At 40.4% G+C, this 18,250-nt stretch overlaps 1 protein-coding gene across 1 annotated transcript in view; it reads right to left on the reverse strand.

The window, feature by feature from the left end:
* IQCH (IQ motif containing H) overlaps positions 1 to 18,250 on the reverse strand; it is a 369,607-nt gene that overhangs the window by 338,001 nt on the left and 13,356 nt on the right. Inside the window, exon 4 of the mRNA XM_053719577.1 lies at positions 16,217 to 16,331. Within this exon, the coding sequence (XP_053575552.1) occupies positions 16,217 to 16,331 (115 nt within the window). The remainder of the gene's footprint in view (positions 1 to 16,216; positions 16,332 to 18,250) is intronic.

Below are 18,250 nucleotides of genomic sequence, written 5' to 3' on the forward strand. Positions count from 1 at the left end.
TGATAGATGATGATAAAAAAACTATCAAAACATTTGAAAAATTAAAAGGGGAATATAATTTATCTAATAAAGACTTCTTTGCGTACCTGCAGATAAGGCACTATCTTTTGGATGCAATTAGGGAGGCAGGGTGGTGCTGGAAACTTGGTAAAATCGAAAATTGGCTTACTCTCATGACTGTGAATCGGATGTCTATATCAGTGTGCTATCACCTCCTAGGAACTAACAGGGGTAATCAGAACTTAGCAAGACTTGCTGCAACATGGTCCTCTTTATCGGGATGGAATTGGGTTGATTCAAAAACAATCCAACAATCCATAAGTAAAGTGAAAAAAATAACTCTTTCAGCCACTTGGCGGGAAGCGCATTTCAAAATTCTTCATAGGGCATACTTCACTCCGGAGATGGGTCGCAGGGTTTACAACTCAGGTTTTGATAAATGCCCCAAATGTTCACTTTTAGCAGCCAATATAGAACATATGTTTTGGTTTTGTCCAAAAGTGAGAAAAACCTGGTGCAAGTTAGAATATTGGCTAAATAAGGTGTTGGAAATCCCTCCTGTAACTTTCACCCCACATCAAATTATATTTTGTAAAGACAACCAGATTAAAGGTCACCCTAATGATAAATTAATATCTATTTCCATCTTAGCTACTAGATATCTAATCTGCAAAAAATGGAAAATGCGCTCAGTGCCCAGCGTGTCTGAAATCCAGAATTGCTTAAAAAAGCAATGCCTACTAGAACAAAAGGATACAGACATAAATAATGACGATGATATAAGGAAATTTTTTAACAAATGGATAGTATATATTAAATCACTCCCTGAAAACGAAAAGGAATATATGATCTTTCCCTTTCAAAACTCAGATTTAATGCTATTGGGCATTTGGTAGCCGAGGGAATGGGGGGAGCTGAGCGAGAGGTGGAGATATTTAAAAATTATTATTTTTTCCATTTTCTTTATTTATTCCTTTTTTTTTTTTTTTTATTTTTTTTTATTTTTTTTTTCTCTCTTTTTTTCCTTCTTTTTTCTTCTCTATATAAAACTAGAAAATCCCGACAGAAAATGGTACAAAGTAATAGGGTACTTTTTAGCCTTGATCTTTTGACAAAATATAAATTCCTCCAGGAGAATATGGAGGGCTAAAGATCATTCAATATATTTTGACTATTTGGTTTTCCTCTATACCTCCAGGTTGAAATCCTTTAAATTTCTAGAGAGGTGGATGAATTTTTTTATTTTTTGCTATTTGTTTTCTTTATTTATCTCTTTGATCTTGAAACAAGTCAAGACTATGCTATTGTACAATATCATTTATTTCTTCTCTTACTGTTGGTTAATAAAGAATAATTAAAAAAAAAAAAAATTACATGCCCTATGTGAATCATGAAAGTTTTTTTGGGACTTGACTGTCCCTTTAAGTGCGGTAAGTCATTTTCTTATGTCTCACTTTTAGGTGTATTATGTCAAAGCTGTAATAATTAGTATTGTGAATTGGTGTAAAATGATAGCATTTTGTATTACCGTAATATCTGTTGTTTTTTTTTACAGGTTTCCAAAATATTGTAAGATTATTATTTAAAGCCATTAGACTTGGCTGCACTGATCTAAATGATCACACATAATAAACATATTTTAGGTTTTTATTTTGTAAAATAAGGTTTACATTGTTTGAAGGATAGAAGGTAGGAAATAAAAGGTGGTACTTACCCAGCTGGAGCTGAAACCAGTTAATAGCAACTCTGCTTACTATAAGTGCGCCAGGCAAAAGGAACAGCTGGCAAAGCAGCACTTACTTTTAGATAAGAAATTAGGTGCATGTGCTGCCACCGAATATGTATTTTTAAGCAGGTATCACAGGGTTTAAGCTGGAAAGCTGAGGGGAGCAGGTATTCTCAAGAGGCTCTGCGAGGTGAAAGCAGCTCCACTAAAAGAATGATAGGTTTATTTGATACAAGCCAGCAGAAGAAGAGATATTGTATGGCAGAAGAAGTGAAATATTTATGCCAGAGGATCACTAGCTAGAGGCTAGAGCTCATATTGAATATGTTGTGCTGTGGTGGAGATCACACTCTCAAGAGGGAATAAACTACAGAGCTACAGATGACAGCTGATAAAAATGACATATTGTCTAAAAAATAAAATAGGGTAGAACATTTTAAAGGGACATTGTAGTGCAAAATCTACATGCTTCAATTTGTTAAAGCATTTACTGTAAGCACTAAGACTCTGTAAGTCTATGGGTTCATCTGTGTCCGCTCAGGACCAGCCGTTCTCTTCAGATCCCAAATGGTATTTTAACTATGTGTTTAACCATTTTATATGCATAGACTTGCAGGGTCTGTCATATTAAAATGACATGCTCTAATTCAGGGGTGCAGAAGCTTGCTGCTCCAGAGGTTTTGGAACTACATTTCCCATGATGCTCAGCCAGCTGATGCTCAGTGTTTGAGCATAATGGGCAATAGAGTTCCAAAACCTCTAAAGCACCAAGGTAGAACACGTCTGATTATATGACATTTTTGTACTACAGTATCCCTTTAAACACCTTTTGCATTTGTGCAAAAGGTCAAAATAGCTAAATCTCTTATCTAAGTTTTCAAAATGCTTCAGATTGCCTAAACCAGACGCTTAAATTACAGCATTTATTAGGTTACAGAATTTGCTTTTTGGTCATATAGAGAGCATGGGAGGAATCACAATTTTTACCCTTCACCCTGGTGAGAATACATATCATCTCCATTGATTGTGGCCATTACAGCTAGCTATAAATGATTTTGTATGTGACTCTAAGGGCTCTAACACTGGCGGACAGGGGCGGACATATCCACCCCTGTCAGCCCGGCTTCTCCTTTGGCCGCATTAACCATTGCACACAAGCGAGCCTTTGTGCTTGCATGGAACCCCGCCGCCTGCCTGCGCACAGCCAATCATGCGTGGGCAGGAGCTGTCAATCTCCACGGTCGGACAGGGCTGAGAAGCAGAGAAGGGATAGTGGTGAAACAATAGAACCCCTCAAATATATTGGATTTAAACGGACAGTAAAAACAAACATATTGCAAAGTTTAAGAAAAAACAACAAATAAAAGCATATAGCTACTGGCCTTTCTTTTAAAAAATAGGACTAAAGAGTCTTTCAGCACTTAAGTTGATGTTTGTGTAAATTATGTCCGCCCCTTGATCTGAGCATTTTTTCTAATTGTGATTAAGTAGGCAGTACATCCAGCCTACAGACACTAAGCAGCACATGATTCCACTTCTCTGCATTGGTATCTTAGAAGGCTGTCTGCCACTGATGAAGAGCAGGAACGAGTGAAATCATCCACTAAGAGAAATGAACAATTTCTGCTCTGCTTTTGTAAGTTTTAAAAACATAACTAATCATCACCTCTGTAGTTTACAATGTAAGTCAGGAAACATGTTTAGCCACATAACATTTGTAAGCAGTGAGAATATGTAAAACAGCAGAGGTGATGAGAAGTTTTTTAAACTTACAAAAGCAGAAATTGCTCATTTCTCTTAGTGGATGACTTCATCCTCTTCTGGTCTTCACTGACAGTTCTTTCACACTAATGCAGAGTCACGGAAGCACACTCTGCTTAGTGTCTATTGGCTGCCTACTTGAACACAAAAAACAGAATGTACGCAAGCACCAGCTCGGTGCTAAAAGAGACTTTTGTTACTTTTTGTGACTTTTTTTACTCAAACTTGGCACTATGTTGGTCTTAAATTGTGGTATTTCCTGTCTCTTTAATACGTGTGGAACATTTCTTTATGAGTGGTTGATACATGGAGAAAATGTCAGACAGAAGTAGTGGAGCAAATACAGAAAGGCAGTTCAATAATTCATGGGATACTCATAAGACCACCCAGAGAATCAATATGAAGAGAAGAGGCAGGCCTCTGGGTTTTCTACCATCAAAATCTAACACCTAGATTACGAGTTTTGCGTTAGAGGCTGTGCGGTGCTAACGAGCAGTTTATGCTCACCGCTCACTTACAGACAGCGATGGTATTACAGGTTTTTACAAACCAGACAAAAAGTGAGCGTTGAGCAAAATTTTGTTCATTACCGCACTCCAATACCAGCGCTGCTTACGTTAGCGGTGAGCTGGTGTAACGTGCTCGTGCACAATTTCCCCATAGGGATCAACGGGGAGAGCCGGCTGAAAAAAAGTCTAACACCTGCAAAAAAGCAGCGTAAAGCTCCTTAACGCAGTCCCATTGATTCCTATGGGGAAATAAAATTTATGTCTACACCTAACACCCTAACATGAACCCTGAGTCTAAACACCCCTAAACCACTTATGAACCCCTAATCTGCTGCCTTCAACATCGCCAAACCCTACATTATATTTATTAACCCCTACTCTGCTGCCCCAATGTCGCCGCCGCCGCTACCTACCTACACTTATTAACCCCTAATCTGCCGCCCCCAACGTCGCCGCCACTATAATAAACATATTAACCCCTAAACCACCGCACTTCCGCCTCGCAAACATTAGTTAAATATTATTAACCCCTAATCTGCCAGCCCTAACATCGCCTCCACCTACCTACATTTATTAACCCCTAATCTGCCGCCCCCAACGTCGCCGCCACTATACTAAATTTATTAACCCCTAAACCTAAGTCTAACCCTAACACCCCCTAACTTAAATATAATTAAAATAAATCTAAATAAAAATTCCTATTATTAACTAAATAATTCCTATTTAAAACTAAATACTTACCTATAAAATAAACCCTAAGCTAGCTACAATATAACTAATAGTTACATTGTAGCTAGCTTAGGATTTATTTTTATTTTACAGGCAAGTTTGTATTTATTTTAACTAGGTAGAATAGTTATTAAATAGTTATTAATTATTTAATAACTACCTAGCTAAAATAAATACAAAGTTACCTGTAAAATAAAACCTAACCTAAGTTACAATTACACCCAACACTACACTATAATTAAACTATTTCCCTAAATTAAATACAATTAAATAAAATTATCTAAAGTACAAAAAAACAAACACTAAATTACACAAAATAATAAACAAATTACAAGATTTTTAAACTAATTACACCTAATCTAATCCCCCTAACAAAATAAAAAAGCCCCCCGAAAATAAAAAAAGCCCTACCCTACAATAAATTACAAATAGCCCTTAAAAGGGCCTTTTGCGGGGCATTGCCCCAAAGTAATCAGCTCTTTTACCTGTAAAAAAAATTACAAATCCCCCCCCCAACATTAAAACCTACCACCCACACAACCAACCCTACTCTATAACCCACCCAATACCCCCTTAAAAAAAAATAACACTAACCCCTTGAAGATCACCTTACCGGGAGCAGTCTTCATCCAACCGGGCCGAAATCCTCAACGAAGCCTTACCTGATAATTTAATTTCCTTCTGTATGAGGAGAGTCCACAGCATCATTCTTTACTGAACGTGGCCACCAGGAGGTTTAGACTTTTTTTTTTTTTTTTTTGGGTGGGTATTTTTTTTAGATTAGGGCTTTTTTATTTTAATGGGCAGTAAAATAGAATGCCCTTTTAAGGGCAATGTCCATACAAATGCCCCTTTAGGGGCAATTGGGTAGCTTAGGTTTTTTTAGACTTAAGTTTTTTATTTTGGGGGGTTTGTTGGGTGGGGAGTTTTACTGATAGGGGGACTTTTTAATTTTTTGAATGTAAAAGAGCTGTTTAACTTAGGGCAATGCCCTACAAAAACATAAATTATGCTTACCTGATAATTTAATTTCCTTCTGTATGAGGAGAGTCCATGGCATCATTTTTTACTGAACCTGGCCACCAGGAGGAGGCAAAGACACCCCAGCCAAAAGTCCATGGCATCATTCTTTACTGAACGTGGCCACCAGGAGGAAGCAAAGACACCCCAGCCAAAGACTTAAATACTCCCCATACTTCCTTCATATCTCATTCTGCCAAGGGAACAAGGAACAGTAGGAGAAATATCAGGGTATAAATGGTGCCGGAAGAGAAAAACAAATTTTGGTTCGCCCATCGGAGTATATGTGCGGGGGCCGTGGACTCTCCTCATACAGAAGGAAATGAAATTATCAGGTAAGCATAATTTATGTTTTCCTTCTTAATATGAGGAGAGTCCACCGCATCATTCCTTACTGTTGGGAAAACTATACCCAAGCTCCAGAGGACACTGAATGATAACGAGAGGGGTAAAAGAAAAGCGGACCCTAATCTGAGGGCACAGCCTGCAAAACCTTTCTCCCAAAAGCTGCTTCCGCCGAAGCAAAAACGTCAAATTTGTAGAACTTTGAAAAAGTATGTAAGAAAGACCAGGTAGCCGCCTTACAAATCTGATCCATAAAGGCCTTGTTCTTAAAGGCCCAAGAGGAAGCAACCACTTTAGTGGAATGAGCCGTAATCCTTTGAGGAGGTCTAAGTCCTGCTGACTCCTAAGCTAAGTGTATAACACTCCTCAACCAAAAAGAGGCCTTCAGACCCATACGCTTCCCAGAGTAGATAACAAACAAGGAAGAAGTTTGTCTAAAATCCTTAGTAGCTTGAAGATAAAACTTCAAAGCTCGAACCACATCCAGATTATGAAGTTAACTTCCTTCGAAGAAGAAGGATTAGGACATAAGGAAGGAACCACAATCTCCTGATTGACGTTATGATTAGACACCACCTTAGGAAGAAAGCCCAAGCAGGTAGGTAAAACAGCCTTATCAGTGTGGAACACCAGATAAGGAGGCTCACATTGCAAGGCAGCCATTTCAGAAACCGTGCATGCCGACGCAATAGCCAATAGAAAAAGAACCTTCCAGGACAACTTAATGTAAACTGAATGCATGGGCTCACATGGAGCCCGTTGCAAAAATTTAAGAACAAGATTCAAACTCCAAGGTGGAGCATTAGATCTAAACACAGGTCTGATCCTGATCAGAGCCTTAATGAAGGATTGCACATCAGGGAGCTCCGCGAGCCTCTTGTGCAGCAAATCAGAAAGAGCCGAAATCTGTCCCCTCAGGGAACTGGCAGAAAGGCCTTTCTCCAGACCTTCCTGGAGAAAGGAAAGAATCCTGGCAGCCTTGACCTTATGCCAGGCGAAACCACGCTCTTCACACCAGAATAAGTAAGCTCTCCACATCTTATGATAGATGCGATGAGTAACAGGCTTACAAGCCTGAATGAGAGTGTCAATAACCCTCTCAGAAAAACCTCTTTTGGCTAAGACTAAGCGTTCAATCTCCACGCAATCAGCCTCAGAGAATCTAGATTTTGATGAACAAAAGGACCCTGTTCCAGCAGATCCCTGCGACAAGGTAACTTCCACGGAGGAGATGAGGAACCCCACCAGATCCGCGAACCACATCCTTCACGGCCACGATGGAGCAATCAATATTACTGATGCCTGCTCCTGCTTGATGCGGGCCACTAAATGAGGGAGAAGTGGTAACGGTGGAAAAATGTAAATAGGATTGAACCTCCAAGGCACTGCTAATGCATCTGTTAGCTCCGTCTGAGGATCCATATCTGGGTAGCTTGGAATTGAGCCGGAACGCCATGAGATCTATCTCCAGTGTCCCCCATCTGTTGCAAATCTCCGCAAACACCTCGGGATAGAGAGACCATTTCCCCGGATGAAAGAATTGTCTGCTGAGGAAATCCGCTTCCCAGTTGTCCACACCGCCCACTCCGAATCCGAGATACTTCCCTCATTAACAACAACAAGCAGGCGAGTAGCACTCTAATAAACAATACAAAAGTATACAGGTGCTTCCTAGAAAAATGGATATACAACAGCATAGAAAAGGGAGTAGAAACCCCACAATACGGAGTTTCTAAAAGTCTAGGCAAAATCAGCACAACTGTCTAATAAAAAAGCACACTAGAGATTCATTAAGTCAAAAATAGAAAACGTTTAATAATAAAAATTGTAATCATACATCCAATCATTCACATCACATTCATACAGGGGATCCCATAGTAGCGCATGTAAAGACACACTGGCCGAGAGTTAGTCTGGTGCACCAGAAATCAAAGGATTAAGTGTCATTTAAAGTAAATGCATATTATTTGTAATCCAAAGGAAGGGAAATTGTCTCCAAATATTCTCAAAGCCAGGCGAATCAAATCTATACCCCTGTTCGTCACACTAATGTAATACGTTAGAGCTTATTTAAAGGGGGAGCTGTACATCTCCGCGTCTTTTTCACAGGTATACCGTGCTAACAAGCCGAGTTACTTATGGATAACAGTTCACATAGATACCTGTTTATTTCACGCGGCCGCTCCTCCCTTACAAGTGTCATCTTCTGGGGTAGATTGAATCAGGCAAGGGATCCGCTGATAGATGCTGCAAAATATTTGGATTACAAATAATATGCATTTACTTTAAGTGACACTTAATCCTTTGATTTCTGGTGCACCAGACTAACTCTCGGCCAGTGTGTCTTTACATGCGCTACTATGGGATCCCCTGTATGAATGTGATGTGAATGATTGGATGTATGATTACAATTTTTATTATTAAACATTTTCTATTTTTGACTTAATGAATCTCTAGTGTGCTTTTTTATTAGACAGTTGTGCTGATTTTGCCTAGACTTTTAGAAACTCTGTATTGTGGGGTTTCTACTCCCTTTTCTATGCTGTTATACTTCCCTCATTGCTAAGGAGCTCCTCGTTCCCCCCCTGATGGTTGATGTAAGCCACCGAGGTTATGTTGTCTGATTGGAATATGATAAACGGGGACGAACCCAGAAGAGGCCAAGCCTTCAGAGCATTGAAGATCGTTCCAAAATGTTGATCGGGAGGAGCAATTCCTGTCGAGTCCACAGGCCCTGTGCCTTCCTGGCACCCCAAACAGCTCCCCATCCTGAGAGACTTGCGTCCGTAGTCACAATCTCCCAGGATGGTCTCAAGAAGGATGTCCCTTGGGACAGGTGATCTGGACAGAGCCACCAGGAGAGCGATTCTCTCGACTGGTTGTCCAGAGAAATCTGTTGAGACAGATCCGAATAATCGCCGTTCCACTGTCTCAGCATGCACAGCTGACGTGGTCTGAGATGGAATCTGGCAAAAGGAATGATGTCCATGCTGGACACCATGAGACCAATCACCTCCATACACCGAGCCACAGAGGGCCTTAAGGAGGTCTGGAGGGCAAGACAATCGGAAGTTAGCTTGTAACGTCTCTGGTCTGCAAGAAATATGCTCATGGATATGAAGTCTATTATAGTAACTAGGAATTCCACCCTGGTGCTGGGAATAAGAGAACTCTTTTCTAAGTTTATCTTCCATCCATGAGATCGAAGAAGAGATAGAAGGGCTTTCGAATGGTCCTTTGCCTGACGACAGGATGGTGCTTGAACCAGAATATCGTCTAAGTATGGCGCTACTGCTATACCTCTGGTTCTGGCCACTGCAAGCAAAACCCCTAGAACCTTCGTAAAAACTCTTGGAGCAGTAGCTAGACCAAACGGAAGTGCAATAAACTGGAAGTGCTGGTCCAGGAACGCAAATCTTAGGAACTTGAAGTGTTCCTTGTGTATTGGAACGTGAAGGTAAGCATCCTTCAGATCTATTGTGGTCATGAACTGTCCTTCCTGAACTAAGGGAAGGATGGACCTTAGTGTCTCCATCTTGAATGAGGGGACAGATAGGAACTTGTTTAAGCACTTTAGGTCCAGAATCGGGAGGAAAGTTCCCTCCTTCTTTGGGACCACAAAAAGGTTTGAATAGTATCCCAGACCTCTTTCTGTAAGAGGTACGAGGACAATGACTCCCAGCACCCCAGAAAGGCTTCTCTCTTTTCTAGCCTTGAAGATAGGTTTGACAAGAGGAATCTGCCCCTGGGTGGATGAGACTTGAAACCTATCCTGTATCCCTCAGCGATGACCTCCAGGACCCACAGGTCTTGTACGTCCCCAAACCAAGCGTCCGAAAAGAGCAACACTCTGCCCCCTACGCAATCCAGAGCCGGATAGGGGGCCACCCCTTCATGCCGACTTTGCCTTGGCGGGCTTCTTGTTCTGCTTGGATCTATTCCAGGACTGAGCCGGCTTCCAAGTCCCTTGGATTGCTCAGGCTTTGCGGAGGGCTGCTGCCGTTGGGATTTATCCTAACGAAAGGAACGAAAATTAGGACCTTGTTCTTTAGGTTTGTTCTTCTTATCCTGCGGAAAAAGGCACCTTTGCCTCCAGTAACCGTGGAGATAATTGAGTCCAGGCCTGGACCAAATAGAATCTTTCCCTTACATGGGAGGGAAAGAAGTCTTGACTTCGAAGTCATGTCCGCAGAGCAGGACTTCAGCCAGAGTGCCCTACGGGCTTGAACAGAAAACCTGAAGCCTTGACATTCAAGCAAATAATCACAAATAAAAGAATTAGCCACCCTTAAGGCCTTAATTTTTTCCTGGATCAAGTCGAGGGGACCCTCCGCCTTGATCAACTCAGATAAAGAGTTGCACCAGTAGGTAGCCACTCCAGCAATTGCAGCAACAGCCGCTGCCGGTTGAAAGAAATATCCTGTATGTTGAAACATCTTTCTTAACAGAGTTTCTATTTTCTTATCCATGGGCTCTTTAAAAGATGAGCTATCCTCAAGCGGGTTAGTAGTGCGTTTAGCAAGCATGGAGATAGCGCCATCCACCTTTGGGATGGAGCTCCACAACTCCAATTGAGAGTCCGGGTCCGGGAACTATTTTTTAAAGGAAGAGACACGAAAAGGTACATTAATACTAGGGGGAACCTAAATGTCACTATGGACCCTATATTAGACTCCTCATCCTTAAACCAACGATCCTCATCCCGACCCCCAAACACAGTATACAATTGCTTCAAACACCTAGGATTAATAGATGTATGGAGGATTCTGCACCCTAAACAATGGAAATACACGTTCTTTTCACACCCAAGGTCCATGTATTCTAGGATTGACTACATATATATATATATAGACCAATCCAGTCTGTCACTAACCACTGGCTCAGACATAAAACCAACGGTCTGACCACTCTATGCTCACAATAGAAATGAAATGGCAAGACTCCCCGGTAAACCCCTTCATCAGGATGGAGGACTTCCTGCTCCATCACCCCCCTCGTTACACACACTCTACAGACACTAACTACCTCCATCAAAGAATACTTTTAGTTTAAAAACACTCCTGACTCCTCACCTCTTACAATTTGGGAAGCTCATAAGGCAGTCCTCCGTGGTGAATTTATCAAACAGAAAGCCCATCTCAAAAAACACATAACTCTAAAATGAATGCTTTGACAGCCCGACTACACCAGTTAGAACTGAAACATAAAAACACCCCAACAGATACCAAACTCTTAGTCTCACTCACAACCATTAGAAAGGAGCTTAACTCTATTCTCCTCAAAGAAGCTCAAAGGAAAGCCTTTCTGCTTAGGAAAACCTTCTTTTATGAAGGTAAGAGGACGGGCTACTTCTTAGCCAGAGCTCTGAAAGCCAAATCGACCCTTGCACATATCTATAGACTCAAAATACAGGATGGCACCTGCATATATGATAGTAGTGGAATAGCCAACCACCTTAGGGACTTCTACAAACAGCTATACAACCTATAGACCCAAACCTCTCCGAACCACACCAACAAATACAACAATACTTAGATGCAGCAGGCTTAAATAAACTAACACCAACACAGGCAAACGACTTTGATAAACCATTATCCCTAGCTGAAATACAAACAGCCATATCAAATCTCCCAGCAGGCAAAAGTCTCGGCCCTGATGGCTTTACCAAGTCTTACTATAAAACCTTCAAAGACCTATTAGCTCCTCACCTCTTAACCCCTTTTCGATCCAGAGATGACTCCTCAAAATTCTCTGCAAATATGTTATCAGTTCACATTTCTGTAATATTAAAACCCAACAAACCTCAAGACGATCCTGGCAGTTATAGACCAATTTCATTGCTAAACACGGACATCAAAGTTTTTGGTAAGATATTATCAAAACGCATGAACACTGTTCTAAATTACATTATACACACGGATCAAGTGGGTTTTGTCCCACGTCGCGAAGCACGATTAGAGCTCTAACATTAATAGCATATGCCAAATTCCATAACATAAAATCTGTATTAATTGCAACAGATGCTGAAAAAGCATTTGATAGAACAAACTGGCAGTTCCTCACAGCCACACTAAAATCGTTTGGATTTGGCCCTAAAATAATCACCTGGATCTTCAGCCTTTATTCCCAACCAAGTGCCACAGTCAAAGCTAATGCCATGTTATCAAACCCCTTTCCTATACAAAATGGCACCCGCCAAGGATGTCCCCTATCCCCCATTTTATTTATCTTAACTATGGAAGTCCTAGCCTCTCACATCCGTATAAACAAATACATCAAAGGCATCTCAAAATTACGTATTCAAAACTATGTATGCTGCTGATGTTTTATTTTCAGTTTCCACCCCATTTACATCCATTTCGGCAATTATGCAAGAATTAGACAAATTTGGCCAATACTCCAACTTCCTAGTAAATAAATCAAAATCCGAAATTCTAAATATATCCCTTTCTTTCGCCGGCTGAATTTCAAACCCTCTCAGATATATGCCCACTACGCTTACAAACAGAATCACTTAAATACTTAGGGATACACCTCTCTCCCCTCACCACAACACTCTTCGAGAAAAAATACAATTCATTATTAAACAACACTCATAGAGAACTAATGTACTGGGCAAACAAGCCCCTCTCATGGTGGGGCCACATACAATCCAAAAAATTACAACCCTTCCTAAAATTCTTTATGTCCTACAGGCTTTGCCTATCCATTTACCTAACTGGTTTCTCAAACACTTACAAGGCCATATAAACTCTTTTGTGTGGGGAAAATGTAATCCCAGAATCAATAGAAATACCCTCTATAGACCCACGACTCAAGGACTGTGACTACCAAAAAGATTACTATAATACGGTGACACTTCAAAGAGTGCTAGCTTGGCATGGATCAGGGGACTATAAAGCATGGGTCTCAATAGACTCTCACATCCTCAAAGCTCCATATGCACATGCATTGTGTTGGGTTCCCAATGAGTTGAGACCCCCACAATGTCAACACTTAAATATTCATAAGCATTTCTTCAAAAGTTGGGACACAATAATAACTTCCAAACCACATATAACATTGAGTAGATCTCCATTATTCCCCATAGCACTGAACACTGAAATGGTAGGGGGACTAGACAAAGGGTTTAGAAGATTAACCGATGGTGCTATACAATCCCCTTATGCCGATTCACAGAGGGAGGGAAACTACTAGACAGAAATAAACTTGAACACCTAGCAGACGGAAGATTTACAGGATGCTTAAAGCATGCACAACTACAACACTTTATTTAGACATCACCCCATAAAAAAGACCTGCTACGACCTCTCATACCCTTTGAAAGCTTATGCAACAAAGGCACCATAATACAAAATCCATTATCACTATCTCGCAAATTATTACACCACAAAACGCAATTACCACCCTATACAGCCAAGTGGATGAATGATCTTGGTGTTCAATTGGAACAGAAGGATTGGGACAGAATTTTTCAATTCACCAAAAAAATCTTCATCTTCCCCACAGATTCTTGGAATGAATTATAAAATCCTACTCCGTTGGTACCTCATTCCAACCAGACTAAATACCATTTACCCAGGATCATCTCGTAACTGCTGGAGGGGTGTGGGGAACACTGCAGTTTATTACACATGTGGTGGCACTGTATCAAAATTCGTCCTATTAATATGGAGAGAGGCAGAGATACATTTTCAGTCATTCTTAGGGGAAAACTTTAAAATTAAACCAGAGAATAGCATTACTGAATGAGCTTCCCAAACTCCCCTGTAAAATCAAATCTCTTCTCCTCCAGATAGGTCTTAATGGGATCAGATCATTGATTGCACAATCATGGAAGACGCCAGATGCTCCCACAAAGTATTATCTTAGTGGCAGATTTATACATTAAAGGAATGCAGAGAATTTTTATTTAAAAGTAAATTTTTCCAGAATGCCGCTCCTTGCTCTACTGAGCGGGTCTGCTTTTTCTTCAGCACATCGCGGCAAAACTGTCTAGTGACAACGTGCCCGGTCGCGCCATTAAACTGAATGTAGCTAGCTCCCTCTCTGGTCTAGTAGCAGGAGAAAGCTACATTCAGTTTAATGGCACGGCCGGGCACGCTGTGACTAGACAGTGTTTCCTCGATGCGCTGAGGAAAAACCAGACCCGCTGAGTAGAGCAAGGAGCGGTGTTCTGGAAAAATGATTTTTTAAATAAAAATTCTCTGCAATCCTTTAATGCAGGGGTGCCCACACTTTTTGTGTTGGGATCTACTTTTCAAATGATCAGCTGCTTCCTTTGCATAGCACAGCAGCCTCCGCCTTTACTTTTCTATCTATTGACGCTTACCCTCCTAACTATACTATACCACCATATCCATTGGGAGAGTACTTACTCAACCATGCTTTTAATAGGAAAATTGTGTTGTTGTTCAAAACTCTACATTGATTTGTTGAAATCAATGTCCCTCAAGATCCAATCCTGTAGCACTTTTCGTGTCCGACCATCAGACTGTTTAATGTCCTGCCCCTTCACACTATGTGCAGAATTATATAACATTGGTTTGTTAGTTTACTGCCCCTTTAAAGGGATAGAAAGGTCCAAATTTAAATGTGCCTAAGAGCATTTCAATTTGAAATAGAAGCAATTTTACTTTCATTAGCAAAAGTATATTGCAAAAATGCTTCTATTTCAAATTGAAATGTACCAGGCACATTTAAAGGAACATAATACTAATATGCTAAATCACTTAAAACTGATGCAGTATAGCTGTAAAAAGGTGACAGGAAAATATCACCTGAGCATCTCTATGTAAAAAAGGAAGATATTTTACCTCACAATCTTCTCAGCTCAGCAGAGTAAGTTCTGTGTAAAAAGTTATACTCAGTTACTGCTCAGCTGCAGGTAAAAAAAATAATAATGAAGAAATGAACAGCAGCCAATCAGCATCAGCAGTGCTGAGGTCATGAACTCCTTTACTGTGATCTCATGAGATTTCAAAGTAAGCTTCCTTTAACCTGAATAGGGAAATAATATGAGAGTGCACGAGGCTCATCCCCTAAACTGTCCCAGGACAAACATACTAATATGCTGCTTAGAAATCCTTTACAATGGGATGTGGCTACTGAGGAACTTTTGAGGTAAAATATCTTTCTTTTTTACATAGAGATGTTCAGGTGATATTTTCTAGTCAGCTTTTTACAGCTATACCGCATCACTTTCAAGTGTTTAAACATTTGGGTATTATGGCCCTTTATGTTTTGACCTTTATATCCCTTTAATGATACTTAGAAGTAAACAACTAATATGTGACAATACTGTTTTTTGTAAAACATAAACTAATCATGAATTTGCCATTTTTACCAGTAACAATTATTCATGGTAGTTTTGTAAACTATGACATTAAATGTACATTTATTGTAAAAGCTTATTTATTATATAATAAAATATAAAAATGTTGTGAATTAAAGCTATATAAATTACTTAAAATTACATATTTAAAATAGAAATAAAAGAAATGCAACTATGTAACATTACTTTGTCAGATATTGGGTAATCCTAGGATTACCTGGGTAAAACGGACATTACCCAAGTGGCTGTGGGTAAAGCCCGATGTATGATCATAAATCCCCTCAGAGTGCGGAGTCACCGCATCAAACATATATAGCATGCACTGTAATTCCCCGATCTTAACTATCTTTTTTGCCTCCGCCTGGAGAATTCAAGGGGGGCAAAGCCCCCCTTGTAAACCTCATTCCCCAAGGTTCCCTTGGGGTGGATGCCAGAGATTCAACGGGTGCCTTCATTGAACCCCCAGGCGGAGGCAAAATAAATAGTGAGATGGGGGAATTACATTACTTCGGGCTTTACCCACAGCTGCTTGGGTAAATGTCCATTTTACCCGGGTAATCCTAGGATTACCTGGATTTCTTACTTTACCCGTAACAACTCCTTGAAAAAAAACCTACCCTCTTTAAGTGTGCAAGAATGAAATATCCCTAAAATGTAAGGAGTCAGAGCAGGTATATTCCATGTAAGTAGCCAATTAGAGACTGGAATGTTCTATATATTTATCATGTCAGGGTGTGTATGGTCAATTCGGACAGTTTTTTACCATTGGAAAAAGACATTGCACATTCTGACCTGTTGTCCAGGTGAAATGACATTGGTGAAGCCTGGTGCATGTGCTAGTTGCAGCCTGATATCTGTTGAATCCAATAGAGGTTTTTTCTGCTTTCCAGCTTCCAAGTGATGTCCCCTGAAATTACAAAACAAAATGCATTTCCTTTTGCTTTACAAACTACAATACATTGTAAACATAAAGCCTTAAATTTAAAGGGACAGTCTACTCCAAAATTCTTACGCCTAGATTACGAGTTTTGTCGGTAAAAACTTGCGGGGCTAACGCTCCTTTTTTTTTCCAGCGCTCACTTTAAACAACGCTGGTATTACAAGTTTTCTGAATGGCTGCGTTAGCCTCAGAAAAGTGAGCGTTGAGCATAATTTAGCTCCACTTCTACCTGTAATACCAGCGTTGCTTACGGTAGTGGTAAGTTGGCAAAACGTGCTCGTGCACGATTTCCCCATAGGATACAATGGGGCTGAGCTGGCTGAAAAAAAAACCTAACACCTGCAAAAAAGCAGCGTTCAGCTCTTAACGCAGCCCCATTGTTTCCTATGGGGAAACACTTTCTAAGTCTACACATAACACCCTAACATGAACCCCGAGTCTAAACACCCCTAATCTTACACTTATTAACCCCTAATCTGCCGCCCCCAACATCGTCGCCACCTGCATTATACTATTAACCCCTAATCTGCTGCTCCGGACACCGCCGCCACCTACATTATACCTATAAACCCCTAATCTGCTGCCCCTAACATCGCTGACACCTATATTATATTTATTAACCCCTAATCTGCCGCACCCAATGTCGCCGCCACCTACCTACACTTATTAACCCCTAATCTGCCGACCGGACATCTCCGCCACTATAATAAATGTATTAACCCCTAAACCGCCGCAATCCCGCCTCGCAAACACTATAATAATTTTTATTAACCCCTAATCTGCCCCCCCAACGTCGCCGCCACCTACCTACAATTATTAACCCCTATTCTCCAGCCCCCAACGTCGCCGCTACTATAATAAAGTTATTAACCCCTAAACCTAAGTCTAACCCTAACCCTAACACCCTAATAGTTACATTGTAGCTATTTTAGGATTTATATTTATTTTACAGGCAACTTTGTATTTATTTTAACTAGATACAATAGCTATTAAATAGTTAATAACTATTTAATAGCTACCTAGTTAAAATAATTACAAAATTACCTGTAAAATAAATCCTTACCTAAGTTACAAATACACCTAACACTACACTATCAATAAATTAATTAAATAAATTAACTACAATTATCTAAACTAAAATACAATTAAATAAACTAAACTATAGTACAAAAAAACACACTAAATTACAAAAAAAAAAATATATTACAAGAAGTTTAATCTAATTACACCTAATCTAAGCCCCCTAATAAAATAAAAAAGCCCCCCAAAATAATAAAATTCCCTACCCTATACTAAATTACAAAAGTAATCAGCTCTTTTACCAGCCCTTAAAAGGGCTTTTTGCGGGGCATTGCCCCAAAGTAATCAGCTCTTTTACCTGTAAAAAAAAATACAAGACCCCCCCAACATTAAAACCCACCACCCACACACCCCTACTCTAAAACCCACCCGATCCCCCCTTAAAAAAACCTAACACTAACCCCCTGAAGATCACCCTACCTTGAGCCGTGTTCACCCAGCCGGGCCGAATTCTTCATCCAATCCGGGCGATGTGGTCCTCCATCCAGCAGAAGTCTTCATCCAAGCGGGCCAGAAGAGGTCCTCCATCTGGCAGAAGTCTTCATCCAAGCGGGCCAGAAGAGGTCCTCCATCCGGCAGAAGTTTTCATCCATCCGCGGCTCCATCTTCAAGACCTCCGACACGGAACATACTCCTCGGCCGACGGACTAACAACGAATGAAGATGGCGTCCCTTGAATTCCGATTGGCTGACAGGATTCTATCAGCCAATCGGAATTAAGGTAGGAAAAATCCGATTGGTTGATTTAATCAGCCAATCGGATTGAAGTTCAATCCGATTGGCTGATTGGATCAGCCAATAGAATG

The sequence above is a fragment of the Bombina bombina genome, chromosome 6, assembly GCF_027579735.1.
Source record: "Bombina bombina isolate aBomBom1 chromosome 6, aBomBom1.pri, whole genome shotgun sequence".
NCBI classification, from domain to species: Eukaryota; Metazoa; Chordata; class Amphibia; order Anura; family Bombinatoridae; genus Bombina; species Bombina bombina.